The sequence below is a fragment of the Serinus canaria genome, chromosome 3 (genome assembly GCF_022539315.1).
Source record: "Serinus canaria isolate serCan28SL12 chromosome 3, serCan2020, whole genome shotgun sequence".
In the NCBI taxonomy this organism is placed as follows: Eukaryota; Metazoa; Chordata; class Aves; order Passeriformes; family Fringillidae; genus Serinus; species Serinus canaria.
Window position 1 is genome coordinate 39,578,308 of NC_066316.1, and position 14,663 is coordinate 39,592,970.

Sequence of the window (14,663 nt, forward strand, 5' to 3'; positions counted from 1 at the left end):
TTAAGGTGATTAAGACAAACTGAATTGAAGGATATTTGCTTTTTCAACTTTGGGCATGGGGCAATACCTGCTTTTTTTTTTTTTTGTTTTGTTTTGTTTAAGGTTTTCTGTCTTTATACCTTCATATTCTGTGGGTGATGGAATTAGGCTTGTCAGTGTTATTTTCTTGCCCTCATGCTTTTTACTCTGCAGGGAGCTGAGATGCCTGGCACTAAATGAAGGAGAGCACAGGGATTTTCAGAGGATTTTTGACAGCCATTGGCGTCAGCCAGTGCCCTGTGTGCGTTCCCATGACACGTGATACCACTAGTTCTGTGAACCTCCCAGGGCGATGCTTTTCCTCACAGAAATTGAGTGCACTCTATCCTGGAGTACTGAGAGCCAGCGTATTACTTAGTCAAAACAGTTTGAGTTTATGAAAGTCATAATAGCTGCAGGATCTATGCATGGTTTCCATTGCTCAGTGCCTCATTCTTCAGAAGGAATAAATGGCTACAGACTAGGAGGAGATGGACAAAGAGAAAGTTTCTGTTCTCCAAATACGTGAATTTTAACCTTTTCCTTTGACTTGCAGCCTTACTCCTTGTCCCTTTTGTGTTCTGTACTGTACCAGCAGAACACATTGTCTTAATGCTATGTATAAGCCTGGTTGTTTGACTTTTCCTTGTTAGCCATTATGATTTCTTCCAGAGCTGTGTTGGGACGTGCCAATGAGTGAGATACCTAATGGCAACACTTGTTCGTTTGGCACCTGCCTCCAATTTTTCATGAACTGATCTGGATTCTGAAACCCTTTGTAGGCGGTGTCAGTCCCTGAAATGTGAACAGCTGTGTTTGGTTTTCCAGCTAATGCATAGGGAGCCCCATAGAAACTTTGGTTTATGCATCTAGCATGTGAGAACAAGAAGTTGTTTTTATGAGTTTGTCATGTGTTATATTACAAATGTAACTAAAACAAATTCCAAAGTCTTAGTGAGTCTTCATAAATTTAGGTGTATGATGTCATTTTGATCTGTGTACATGTTTTAAATTGTTAGGTTTCAGCTGTTTGCTTAAGCTTTGATACTGAAGAGATTTTCCTTTTCAAAAGGCAGCTTTCATAGCATTCGCTTTAAAGCATTAAGCTAGCAAATCTGAGGTGCAGCCTTAAATCCTCCTGGCTGTGCAGAATGCATCTGAATAACTGTGCCTAATTTATGAAGTACAAGGAATGTATTCCTTTGTACAGCACAGGTCTCAGGAGTCAATTGCAGAGTTAGCAGCTTGAAGGAGGGAAATAAAATCCCTGAGTCTATTTAGACAAAGATAAATGCTTAGAGATGAACTCAAACTGTGAAATATGAATGTGCCTTGGAGGCTGAACTGTGTTAAAATTCAGAGCTCCCTGGACCTTTTCAAGTAATTCTCTTCTCTATAAGCAAGGGTCTCAATAATCATGTTTTCAGTGAATCTGAAGAGAGCCCCCACTTCTCTGGTCTGCAGCAGGTTGCACCCTCTCAAACTGTGTGGTAACACCCAGGTCAAGAGATGCTGTTGGGCTCTGGTTTGTTACCTGGAGGTTGCATAGGTGGGGCAGAACACAGATTATTTGGGGGCAGAAAAGGGTTTAGCCATGTGGATGCAAGGCGTGCTTTGCCTCCAAATCATCAAAAAGGACCTGGCTTGTTGCACTTGGAAGTGCAGATGTAGCACTTTGAAGTGAGGATGAGGACCCTCCTCATTATCACAGTAAGGAGACTTGCTTGAAGTATTCAATTCTGAAAAGGTTAGATCTTCCCTTTTCACTGCAGGTCTGAGTTGTGTCTCTGCTTCCTGCCATCAGTTTTAAGACTTGCTTGTGTGGTAATTCATGTCTCTCTAACTTCATTATGAAATAATATCACATTATCTATTTTTCTAGCCAGGCTGCAAAACCCATCTATTTGAATGAATACCTGGGAGCAGCTGAGGAATTAAGATTAAATTTTTATTTCTTTAGAGCATATGGAAAGTGGAAGACTGATTTGACATGTGCATTTAAACTTGAAAGTAGGAGAATGAGTTCTGTTTATCGTTAAGAAAGCTAGAAAGTAGCTGGGAGAAAAGAATTGAAGGCCACAAGCTCTCTCTTTTCCCCTCCACTTTTTTGTTTTTCTTTTCTTTATATGCTCTCAGGATGCACCAGAAGAACAGCTCCTGAATTTGTCCATCATATACACCATTGGATATGCTCTTTCCTTCTCTGCCCTTGTAATAGCAACTGCCATTCTTCTTGGATTCAGGTAACTGGCGAAGCTTTGAAGAGAGTGGACTAAAGGTTTTATGTGTTTCTATATGACAGTATCAGACTTTGACAGAAACTTTTGATTATTTTTTTCCCTTTTTCCAGCACCTCATTGTTTCTCTATCTTTTGTCACTTCTGTGTTCCTTCCTAAAATAATTCCTTCTCAAAATGCAAGTAAAATTGCCAAATTTTTGCAGTTACCCATATGAACATGTGGAACTGGTACTTTTTAACAATTGGAATATTTTGTTAGGCAAGTTTTTATTTCAATGAAATTTCCATTGGAAGAGGTGGTAAAAGAGAGAGATGCAAGCATTCCTTCGTGGTCTCACCTTGCAGATGAGGCACAAGTCTGAGATGGCAAGGACATTTAGGAGAAAAATTGTCATCTTGCTTTGCTTGGTGTTACTCAGAGCACAAATCTCAGTCTGGCCTATATCCCAGTCTTCACATGCAAGGTGCAGAAATGGATTTTTGACCAGATTTATAATTTTGGAGAACTTTCAGAAATTCTTATTTCTTTCACAATATGGAAGAGAGTCTAATTTGAAACTTGAAAAGTTTGTGAAATAAATTGCTGACAGCTGGCCACAGTGGTATACGGAGCTCATCCAGGCTTGCACCTACAAAATCAACAGAGCACATAAAAATTTAGACACTCTTGATTGCCTGTGCCAAAGATAAACTGTGTGTGTTTGGTTAAAAAATAAATAAAAGCCAAAAATCCCCACCAGACCAAAACACAGCTTTGGATTTTCTAATAGGTATCTTTTTTGTTTAACTATTTTTTCCCCTCTGTAAATGCAAGAGATTTTTTGATCCCAGACATACTTTCCTTCAGTTTGGGTGTGCTGAGCACAGGGGACTGATAAAAAGATGAGATCCCGTTCTGCTGCGGGAAAGACGGCGCTCTGCTGTGAAGCTGATCCCTACAGCCAGGTCCCATCCCTCTTATGTCCTGATGAGGCTGCCTCCTAAAAAAGTATAATGTTCCATGTCCTGGCACTCTTATTTGAAGTCAAGTCAGGAACCTTCAGTGATCCTTAAGAAACTTCTTTCCCTGACTGAAGAATTACCATTGCCAGTTATTGGTCATTTCCTCTAGTGCCTGCACTAGGCTTTTAGCAAGGCAGTCCCTTTCCTTTCTTCCTTTATGTATTTTAAAAGGTCAGTCATTCTTTTAACTTTTACTTTCCAAAACTAAAGTGTTGCAAGCCTCCTCACATTGAACTATACTTTTTTAGCACTATATTATCCCTTCCCCTTCCAATGGAGAAGCATAGGTGGAGGTGGTCAATATTAAGGAAGTTTTAAAATTACTGCAGAAATCCAGAGATGTGCTCCTGCAGAAATCCAGAGAGATGCTCACCCTCTGTGAATGCCATGCGATAATTATTATTTGTATGTGTTGTACCTGCGCAACTTTGGGACCTTTCTGAAGAAGCACCAGAGGGTCTTGGAGTCTCCAAATGTCTCCCAGGATAACTGTGTTCTCCTCACTTCACCTATCAATGACACTCCTTGAGTAATCTTTGCAGCCCAAATGTAAAGGTCACAGAGCACAACCATGAACTCTTTGAAGGAAGGAAGAAAGGATGTTTTCTGGCAGGCAACAAAGAGCAAATTTGTCACCAAGGGCTGGTAGGAGAGAGGGAATTTTGATGTCCTGACTCTTGTGGGGCTTTGCTTTAGCATTTTTTCCGTCAGCTATGAAGCTGGGACTGGAGAACTGTACACAAGTGTGTGCTTCTCATTTTGAAAGTGAGGTTCTGGGGACATCAGAGATACCAAGAGTCTTGTTAAAACTATGCAATCAACCCATTTTGTGTTCTCCTGTCTCAGTTGTTTACCAGGAGACAACTTGATCCTGGATCTCATGAAATGTAACACTACCCTGTGTGAATTGCAGTTTCTGGGTTCTGACTGGAATCTCTGCTCGTTTCCCCAGAGCTGCTCAGCTTCAAAAAATGGGGATTAAAGTCTAATTCAATGACATGCAAATGCTGATGGGCCTCTTAGAGTTCTTAGACTACAGAATAGCCTTTATATTTGTCTTTAAATGTGATACAGCGGAGGAAACTGTGTCTCTCCAGAGTCCTATTTTGGATCCTCCAAAAAAAAAAGGAAGGAAAGTCTAATTTCAGTGGTGGAAGCTGAATTAGGCCCATAACTTCATGACTGAAACAATTTGAATAACTTGCATTGCCTGTAGCAAAAATACTCAGTAACTACTTGCAACCTATTTTCTTCAATTGCCTGATTTACATAACTTTTTCAATCAGATTGAAATGTGTAGCAGTTCTGAAGGGTAGCAACAAATGAATTTTGAGTTTAAGGAACATAAATATTAATAGTGGGTAAGTTTTGAAATAAATTGTGACTTAAAAGTGATACAAAAATTCTACCTGACCTATGACAAACAAGTTGTTCTTCAGTGCAAACCTCTAACTTTCAGACCAAGTCAGTTTTTATACCAAAATTTATAGAGCTGTAAAAACCAGACATATGAAGCATAAGTTCACTGAAAGTTTTGCTGAATAATTGCTGATTACCATATGTTACATCTGTCTTTTAGCATCTTAAAAATCATACCCAGTGTAACTTTCTTTTTGGTAAAGTGTGTACCCTTGCAGAGCTGGGAGGAAAATGTGAATAAGGCTGGTAAAATATTGGCAGTATTCTGCAATTGGGTGCCATTTACATGACTGCAGTTACTTTTGCTATCCCTTAACTTGTTTGTTGTTTTTTTTTTTTTTTGACAAGTAGCAATTTTATTGTCTTTGCAGCAGGCTGCTGAAACTCAAGAGGATTTTTCCTTTGTTTTTTTGTTTTTAATTCTGAATGCAGAGGTGAAAAATCTGTTCCTTTTACTTCTACAGGAAGTATTTACAATTCTCCCAGAAGGCAATTTGAATATAGATTTTTTCTTGTTGTCAAAGGGTGATTTGCAGGTGGATGTTTTTTCATTGTGGGCTTGAGCACAGCCAGAAGCTGCACTGCACACCAGTCCTGAGCTTTGCCAAGGTAAACTTGAGCAGTGACACTGGGGTCAATTCAAAGCAGTTAACTTCAGTATGATGTGGAACTTGACTTTTTCAGTCCTTTCAGATAAGGCTTCTGAAAATGACTTTATTTTTACACTTTTTAAGCTTTTGAAATATTTTTTTTCTTAACGCACCTATCTTCTTCCTTTCCCCGAACATTGGCTCTAAGGGCTGAAGTTTTGAATGTGTTTTCCTTTTTCCCAAAGACAGTTTGAAATCCCTACAGCCATTCTCAGGTTATGGGGTTTCCTCTGGTGCCTCCTGATTTCTTACAGGGCTTGTTGTTCCCTTTCTCAGTCCTGTGTCTGATGTTCCGTCTTTTATGTGGGTAGTGGATCGTGACTGGATTTTTCTTTTTACAGACATCTGCACTGCACAAGGAATTACATTCACCTGAACCTCTTCACCTCTTTTATCCTCCGGGCTATATCTGTTTTCATTAAAGACTCGGTGGTGAAGTGGATGTACAGCACAGCCACACAAGAGTACCAGTGGGAAGGGCTTATAGCCTTCCAGGTAAGGGCAGACACTGGTCATTCCTATTGGAATTACATTGGAGTCATCACTGTGCTGTGTCTGCATGACAGCAGGTAGTTTAATTCTTTAGCTGATGGCATTACATGTTTCTCTGCCTGTGGGAAGTTTGCCCCCACGAGACAGAGGAACAATATTTTTTTGCATACATATATATGTATGTATACAACAATGCCCATATCTTCTTTCTATGCTGCAGTTTCATTGCTTTCTAACAGTGACAAGAGGGAATTTATTTGCCTAAGCCAGCACTTTTTGTGATAGAACTGTCCATCTGGTCAGCTGGTTGTCCACCAGCTAAGTTGGTTGTTCTTTGTCATCTCTATATAATCTCCTGATGACAGGAAAAAAAGGAAGCATCTGATTAAAATGCAAATTTGAAAGCATTCAGAAAAATTTGGAGCAATAGGCTAATTAAATACTTCAAACTGATGAGAGAGGATATACAACTCTTTTGTAAACAATTATGAAAGTGTGCCCTTCCCCATTTGGATTTGGAATGCAAAATGTACTTGAAACCTCCAAGAAAAGTAGCTTTATTATCTGTATAGCTCGTGACTAAAACACGGGTACAGCATTTGCTGCTGCAGTGCAGGGTTGGAGTGGTGAGGGGAAACTCTCCTGATGCATTCTTAGTGCCCATCCTTTTCTGACACTGCCTAAGGCAGAAGTGCTAAAACTACTTAAAAAAATCAACCATCACATGAGATTCACTTTCTCATCTGTGATTTATCAGTTACCAGAAAATAATATCGCATCTTAAATGGTTTGGAAAAGTTCCTATTGGATTGTCAGTCATTTCTTCTTTCCAAAAAGCCTTGACTTTATGATTTTACACACAGTTTACTCAATAGTGGTTTCATTAGGTCTGATGGATATATTAATTAGGTAATCAGGTTTCATACTTCTCTAAAGCCCTGTTGATCATCTCTGTATTTTACCAGCTATGAGGGAATTTTCACTTAAATGGGGTGTGCTGGGCAACTTTGCAATTCCATGAAAATATCCTTTGCTTTGGCAAATAGTCAACCTTACAGCATCCACTCTTTTCTTTTTAATAGAGAAATTCTTGACTGTAAAATAGTGTCCCGGAAAGTGAAAGATTCACTGACTGTGGTTGATATAGTACCTTTCACTTGTTCTTTTCATCTTTATTCAGGCTTTTCAAAATAAAATCCATTGCTTATTGAGGGAAAAATACAGAACATGTACCTTTTTTTTTTTAAGGAGTTGTGTTGTTGAAAGCTTCTGTCTGCTGTGCATAGCACCTATTACTGGCTTCTGTTCATTCAGCAGTAAAATATGTGATTAGTTTAGCAAGCTCCCTTTTTGAGGAGCAAGAGTAGTAAAGAGAACCAGTCTTTTGAGTTAGTGTCCTTTTATTCTCAGTCCCTGTTGGGTTACTTTGGGCTGTGCTTTTTTCCATGGCAGGAATCTCTCAGCTGCCGTTTGGTCTTTGTGATGATGCAGTATTGTGTGGCTGCAAACTACTACTGGCTGCTGGTGGAAGGCATGTACCTGTACACACTGCTGGTGCTTTCTGTCTTCTCTGAGCAGAGGATTTTCCGCCTTTATCTCTGCATTGGCTGGGGTGAGTTGGTTTTTCCATTTGTCCTCCTGTGGCTGCACTGGCAGAGGGGATAACAGGAGAACTTGAACTGAGCAGCACTAGGACAGATGGACAAGTTCTGCCCTCTGCATTCCCTTTTTGTTCTCAATCCCTTACCTTGTTTGGGCTGGAAGGTGTGGTCACAGCTCCAGGATGCTTGTGGCGCAGAGGCTGTGGAACACTGCAGAAACTCACCAAACCAGTGGCAAACTGCTTTTCCTTCAGGACATAAGCTTTCCAGGACAGATTATGTGTGGGTGGTCCCAGCTGGATTTGGACTTTTCTGGACTGCCCTGCTTCATCCCCTGAAAGTTTCCCATTGCATTTAAAGACATATGAACTGCTTGTGGTGTAAAATAGCAAAGCTGCTTTGCATCTGGGTGAGGACAACAGTAGAGAAATTTTGACAGCACGGGAGGGGGTGATGAGCAAGGGGCAGGGCGGTGTCAGGTTGGCTAAGTGGGCACAGCAGGTCAGATGGGGATTGTGTGCGGGAAAAAAGGGTGAGGGGTGCATGTGCCATGAGCATGTGTGTGCTTGAAATCAAGGGTTGTGATGCCTTCAAATCAGCTGGTTGAGTAAGGGTCACCTTCTGTAGAAAGGGTAAAGATTTGAGTCTTTCACCGTATAGTTCACCTGAAAATACATTAGGATCAATCCTATTTTTAGAGTGATCTTACATGTACTTTTACTGCATTTTCTCTCTCTCCCTCTTCTCTACCCTCCCCTTTTGGTGGAATCAGGCCACTTTTGGAAAGTTGAAAGTAAATATGAATAAATACTACAAGTGCTTTCACAGATGCTAGTTTGAACATTTAAATTGCTTTGACTCTCCTCCTCCTCTATGGATTTCAATTGTGAATATTTTAGCAAATTAGTTCTCTGGAAAAAAATGCATATAAATGGCATATTATTGTGAAATACCCAATTCTACAAAAACTTGGAGAAAAGGTTTTCTGTCATATTGATATGAATAAATAAATGCAAATAATAGCAGTTTCCTGCAGGAGAATTTTATTTAAAGTTCTCTATCTTCCATATTCTTTCATGTCAGGCATGCAGCAAAAGCCGCACCTTTTTGTTTAACATTTGAGCTATATGTTTTAATTAGACCCTCAATTTAATTTTTTAAAAAAAGGGGTGGGAGAGCTGTCCTGAAGCACTGACTGAGGTCGTGAAAGGAAATGGAAAAGAAATTAGAACAAAATTATATCTAGTTAAATCCTAAGGGGAATGTGTTTTCTTATAAGAAAGGGTTAGGCTGCTTTTGGTCTGAATCACTTTTATTTAGAGTTTTTCTCCTGCAAATGCAGAAGGCAGAAACAGATGATGTTCTGATGTTATTTTGATTTTGTTCTTTCTTTACAAAGGTGGTTTTGCTATTGTACGTCAAATTTCTAGATGAGTTTGTGGAAATGAGCTGCAATGCAAGAACTTGGCACTAGATACATGGGTTTCATCCAAGCTTTCTAGAAAAGCTCTGTCTGTGCCCTTCAATAGTTGCTTTTCCATATGTGTCTGCATGTGCAAACCTTGCCAATGACTCTCCACCTTCAAATGCAGAAGCCTTTGCTATTTCAGTGCTCCCAGATTAGTTATACCAGATAACAATTTTATCTGTTACTGGTGGAAAAATACCAAAAATTTTCCCGCTCTTTCTTCTTATTCATTGGTGATTCCATTTTTTTGGTGCTCAAGTCCCTTATCAGGTGACTTTCTGCTCTATGCAATGCTCAGAAGATTTTTATTTAATTTTATTTTTGAGCTGCTTGATAGCCTCAGTGTAATGCTGAGGCTTCAGAGAGAGAGAGAGTAGGTTCCTGTTTGAACTGTTGTCCTGCTCTTTGAAATAGTTAATCAGCTGTAAAAATAAAGCTGGAACAAAACAAATGTTTGATTGCCAGAGCTAATTTGATACTCTGACTCTTTGTTCCATTAATGAATTGTCATCTTATAGGTTATCTTTTTAACCTTTTCCTTTCTCTCCCCCGTAATTCACTTGTCCCTGTCCTCCCTTGAACCTGTCCCATAAGCTCCTAGTCAGCTCCTCACCCATCCCTAGGTGGAACTCCATGCACTCCAGCTGCCATTGATGTGGTGACACCCCCTCCTGTTCTCTCCTGCCTGGCCTTCCTGAAGAGCCTGTGGCATTCTGTTCCAACACTCCAGTGAGGAGCCATCCCACCATGTGTCTGTGATGCCAGCAAGATCATAGCCCTGCAGGTACTGCCCCTGGCATCCTGCTGGTAGGAGTCAGATGGATTAAGGATCCCATTACCCAGTAACCTCAGTTGGAAGCCCTCTTCCCAGGCTTGGCAAGCCTATGACTAAAGATTTTCTTTCCCTTCTCTGTCAGATTCAGTCCATAATACACCAGTTGTTCCAAGATATTCCAAATTTTGTGATATGATAATATCAGGTCAGTTCTAAAGTCAGTTATTATACAGTAGTCCATTTATTATCAGTTGAAATTACTAATTATCCTTTGTTGTTGAAGTATTTATAAAGGGAAAAGTCTGTCTTGCATTATTCTATGTTGAAAAACCTAGAAAAATGATAAAATCTTGATAGACTTATGAAAGCTAATGTAGTTTCATAAATTGGGAGTCATTTATACTAGCATCATGTATATTGATAGGATTCTATAAACCTTCCCTATTACTTGTGAGGTAACTGTATTCCTAATGGCCACTTCATTGCTGAGATTTCATGTCATACTAGGCTTTGAGATGGCAGTGTTTAATTTTTCCTATTTCATTTAATGTGGAATATGCCTTGCTTATGTCTTCTATTTCTTTGTCAAAGCAGAATTCCATATATTTCTGTCAGCCTTAAGTTCCACATATCTTACTGCAAAAACAATCATATATTCCATTTTCAATGCTGATGGAGTAAAAGAAGGCAGAAACACTTTGCAGCATCAAAACCCCAACATTTTAATAGGCTAATAGAAGAGAAGGTAGGTGAGAGGTTTCTTTCCCTCTGGGGGTCAGCACAACAGCAGCTACAACAGCTGTTGATTCACATAGTCATTTGCACTTGCAAAAAAGAAAATCTGTTGCTATGCACTGCTGGTACCTGGTGCTTCCTTGAGAAATCTTTGCCCATGGATCTCATTTTCTAGAGAGAAGAAAAAACATTTATAAGAAAGGCATGAAAAAGAAAAAAACCCCAACCTAACTACAGAGATCAAGATCATTACTTTTTTGTTTTGTTTGTTTCTCACTGTGTGCGGACTGGTCTGAATCAATGTCCAGGACACCAACCCAGTGTTCATCATGCCTGAGCCCAAGGCAGGAGTAGCTGAGCCTGACGATGGCTTTCAGCTCTCAGTACTGCACTTCTCTGGAGAAGAGCAGTTTATACTGCAAAGCTGCTGTATCAGCAGATTTTAGTGGCAAAGGGATCTGTTCACATTTAAGAGTAGAGAGGAGGGAAGAATGGGGAAACAACAGAAACATCCCACTGTGACTCTGAGCAACGACCAGACAGGAGACCATTTTCAGTGCTAAAGGCTAAGAAGAAAATGTTACTAAACAGCTAAATATTCTCTTAGCTTCTGTGGTAATTTTACACCCAGTTGCACTTGCAGCAGGAAAATCACCATAAAAAATAAATAATCTGATTCATTCCAAGCCTTGGCAATCCAAACTTGCTCTAAGGAGGAGCACTTTGAGGAATGAAGCTATTAAAAGCAGGAAGCCTGGCTGGGACATCAAAATCTACATCCTGATTGCAAGGAATATATGACTGGAACAGAGCCAGTAAGAAACCTTCCTTCAGAAGCCCAGTATGAACTCACTGTAGCAACAGGATGCATTCAAAGCATTGACCACTTCTTTTCTATTCTCAAATAAAAACTCTGCTTCAGACAAGGATGTAAAATAGATTTTGTGTCCAGACTGATCTTGGTTAGAAATGCATTTCAGGAATTCCTCTTAATCCTCTTCATTTTCTGTTTTCTAAATTAAACTTTTTCATGTTTTCCCTTTTTTCAGAAGAAAAAAAATTAATCTTCTCACTTCATCAGTGCTTTTACTCTTTTTACATGTAATCGTATTTGTTTATCATTTCTTTCAGTTCCTCATGGCATCATTCTTAAATTCCTTCACCAATCAGTTGATCAAGTCACAGCATCTTGGATGCTTTCTGAGAGAAAGAATGGACTTGTTCTGACAGCAGTAGTCTCCTTCTGGTTTATGTGCCTGATTTTCTCAGAGGTTGCACTTATCACACATGGGATGTCAGGTTACAGCTAAAATACTGAAAACAGCCCTAAAATGCTGTATTCAGAATATGTCCTCCTTTAAGGGTTTCACCAGGATGGCAGTGCTCTGGCCCTTCAGACGCAAATCTACTTCAGGAAGAATCTCTAATCAGCATGTGAAGATGAGGGGAGCCTCCTTGCTCCTCATATGTCTTTTCTGAAATTGTTTCCATGTAAAGTGAGGTACAATACAAAGGTGCAAGTACGGTGTGTCTGTAGGTGCTTGCACGTGGAGGTAAGGGAAAGATGATGGCGTGGAATAGCACCACCTGGTGACACCTCTCTTGGTAATGTTCTGGGTTCCAGAACAAACCTGAGGTTTTTTTGTTCTGTTACCAAAATATCTCAGGCCTGTTAAATGAAGAGACTGATTTTTGCATGCTGCTGTCAGAACATGGTAACTTCACTAGCAGCTGCAGGAATTTCTTGCCTCTCTCATTAGGGATAGTGAAGCATTCTGAAAATGCCAACCTGTACAGGTTTTCTCAACATTTTGTTCTCTTACCTACCCCATCCTTTTGCAATTCTGAAGAATGTCTGGTTTTCCAAGTTTTTTTGTTTTTCTTACTATACAGGCACCTGGCCAAGTGCAGAATATATAAGCTAGAGTGAAACTAAGTAGGTTGTGCTGCTTATTTATGCAGTGGGATGTTACAAGGATGATTTGGCAGTTGCATTACTTTCTCATCATCTCTAATATATATTATTATTGCAGCCTATAATTCAGTTGCCCAGTCATTTGAAGTTGAACTTTATTAGTTGAGCTGTCAGCAGGCTTATTTTCTAGTACACTTGACAGATTTCATAATCGCCATGTAGCATTCAAAGATTTTGGGTCAGGTATCAACCTGCAAGAATTAAGGTCACAGTTTATCATGATCAGGCTGTTGCAGTTTCTGGCATCTTCAGCAGTGATGCAATACAGAAGAAAAAGTAGACATTGCCATTTCCAGAATTCAGAGACTTTTCTCTGGTCAGTTAATTTCAGAAAAGATCCATTTCAGAGCTCTCTGTATGATGAAAAAGCAAAACCAGAATGAGTTCAGCCAGCACCTTAAATAAATGCCTACTGTAAATGAGTGCAGTTTTTTTTCTTGGTTATCTGATATACTTTGAATGGCAGGAGAAAGAAATGTGAGACTGAAACTCAAGTGCATCAAGTGTCATGTTGGAAGCCCAGGAGTGGAATACACCACTGATGCTCTTCATGAAACGTAGCCATCTGTGGTGTTTATTCAGTGAGGTGTATTCAGTTTACTTCCACTGCCTGCTCAAACCAGACAGAATTCTCTTTACTGTAACCAGAATAATGTATGGGTTTTTGCCAGTTAATGCAGGGTAACTAGATATCAAGACTGTTAATTAGTCTTAGGAGAGTCTCAGTGATCCTTGCAAATGGCAGCTATTGCAGAGGTGCTTCAGATTTGCTGTGATGGAATGACTTCTACAGGGAATGTTCTTGGGGCAGTCTCCTCTTTAGATATTCACTGGGGCTTTGGAAAACTGCATGTGTTCCCATCTGCTGAGACTGTGTCCCAGACAGTTTCCAGAGCAATCCATTTCTTAGGACAAGGCTTTCTGGATTTGGTAGATGTCAGGTAGTATCCATGCAGTAAGGGTTTGAACATCAGTGCAAATTCACGTGTGCACTGTTATGTTGTGGTGTCTCAGACTAAAATGGAAATGTCTCAGACCAGCATGGAAAATAGTGTGACTGATGGTGCTGCAATACCAAGACACCAGTGCTGTGCATCACAAGTGAGAGTGGGCAGAGAATGGTGAACAAGTTGCTTTATACTTGCTGCCTATTAATTTGTATAATATTTGCATAACTGATGTAATTATATCAGCCTCCATCTAGTTAGGCTCTTTTGAAATATAGTATTAATAATAGGTTCTCAATTTAAATGTCAAATGATTTGATTAAACATGGAGAGATTTCTGATGTATCTAGAAGACTGAAATATCCACAAATCATTATTTTTATCACTTGATCTATCAAATGATATATCCACTGACATACAGCCTTTGTCCTCTCAGTGTTTGTGTCTTATCCTGTACATTTCATATTGAGATGTCTTAATGCTCAGCAAAGTCAAGAAAGAAATAATTCAAACTATAATTTGTTTCTGTGAATCAAAGTCTCATTTGATTTGGAAGTGATGTGCAGTGAGCCTGTTCTTAAGCTCTCTATATGATTATCAAGACAGCATAGAGTTTTTGATAACTTTGCTCCCAAAATAGTGTGTATTCTCAATACCAAGTAAATCCATGGAACATGGTAGTAAATAATCTCTACTCAGTACATTATCTTTGCTATTATTCTAATTACTGGTATTTTTTCCATGCTGCTGTGGGGGATGACCAATTTCCCTATAGCTTCTGCTGCCATGAACTGTGGATTTGCCCTGTTCAGAACTTACAGCCTGATGTTCTTACTGTCCCTGACTTTGGTGGTTCTTAAGAATAAAGTAACAAAGTTTGCTAAATGTTGCTCTTTCTGTACAATGCACATGCAGCATCAGACACTGTCCAAGGAGGAATTAGACCATATTGATCTATCCTTTAGCAGAAATTCCTCATCCTGTCTTTTAAGTCATAACCTGCTTTCCTTCCTTGTGTGCGTTTTTATCATTCTCTGTATGAGTATTGGTTGGTAGGTGCACTTTAAAATTATTTTTAATGACCTAGGCTCTTCATAAATGAAAGAAGTTACTTAGAGAGCCTTTGGTACTGTAAAGCAGGTGATGAGTGCCAGCCTACTTGGCTTGGCTCTGCCCTTTGCAGCCAGGTGAGCTGACGAGCCGTAGCCCATGCGCTGTCAGGTGGGGTTAGGGCCAACCCTCTCCTCACTGCCAGCTTCCTCTGCTTTCTTTTCTGCAGCCATTTGAGTCTATGCCAGTATTACAGCCAGAACTGGCACTTCTCTGTGGGGGAGGACACTT

General features: G+C 39.7%; 1 protein-coding gene across 1 annotated transcript in view; it reads left to right on the forward strand.

Moving 5' to 3' along the window:
• GLP1R (glucagon like peptide 1 receptor) overlaps nt 1-14,663 on the forward strand; it is an 85,598-nt gene that overhangs the window by 52,341 nt on the left and 18,594 nt on the right. The window contains 3 exon segments of the mRNA XM_030236373.2: nt 2,155-2,261; nt 5,671-5,824; nt 7,274-7,433. Coding sequence (XP_030092233.2) covers nt 2,155-2,261; nt 5,671-5,824; nt 7,274-7,433 — 421 coding nt within the window.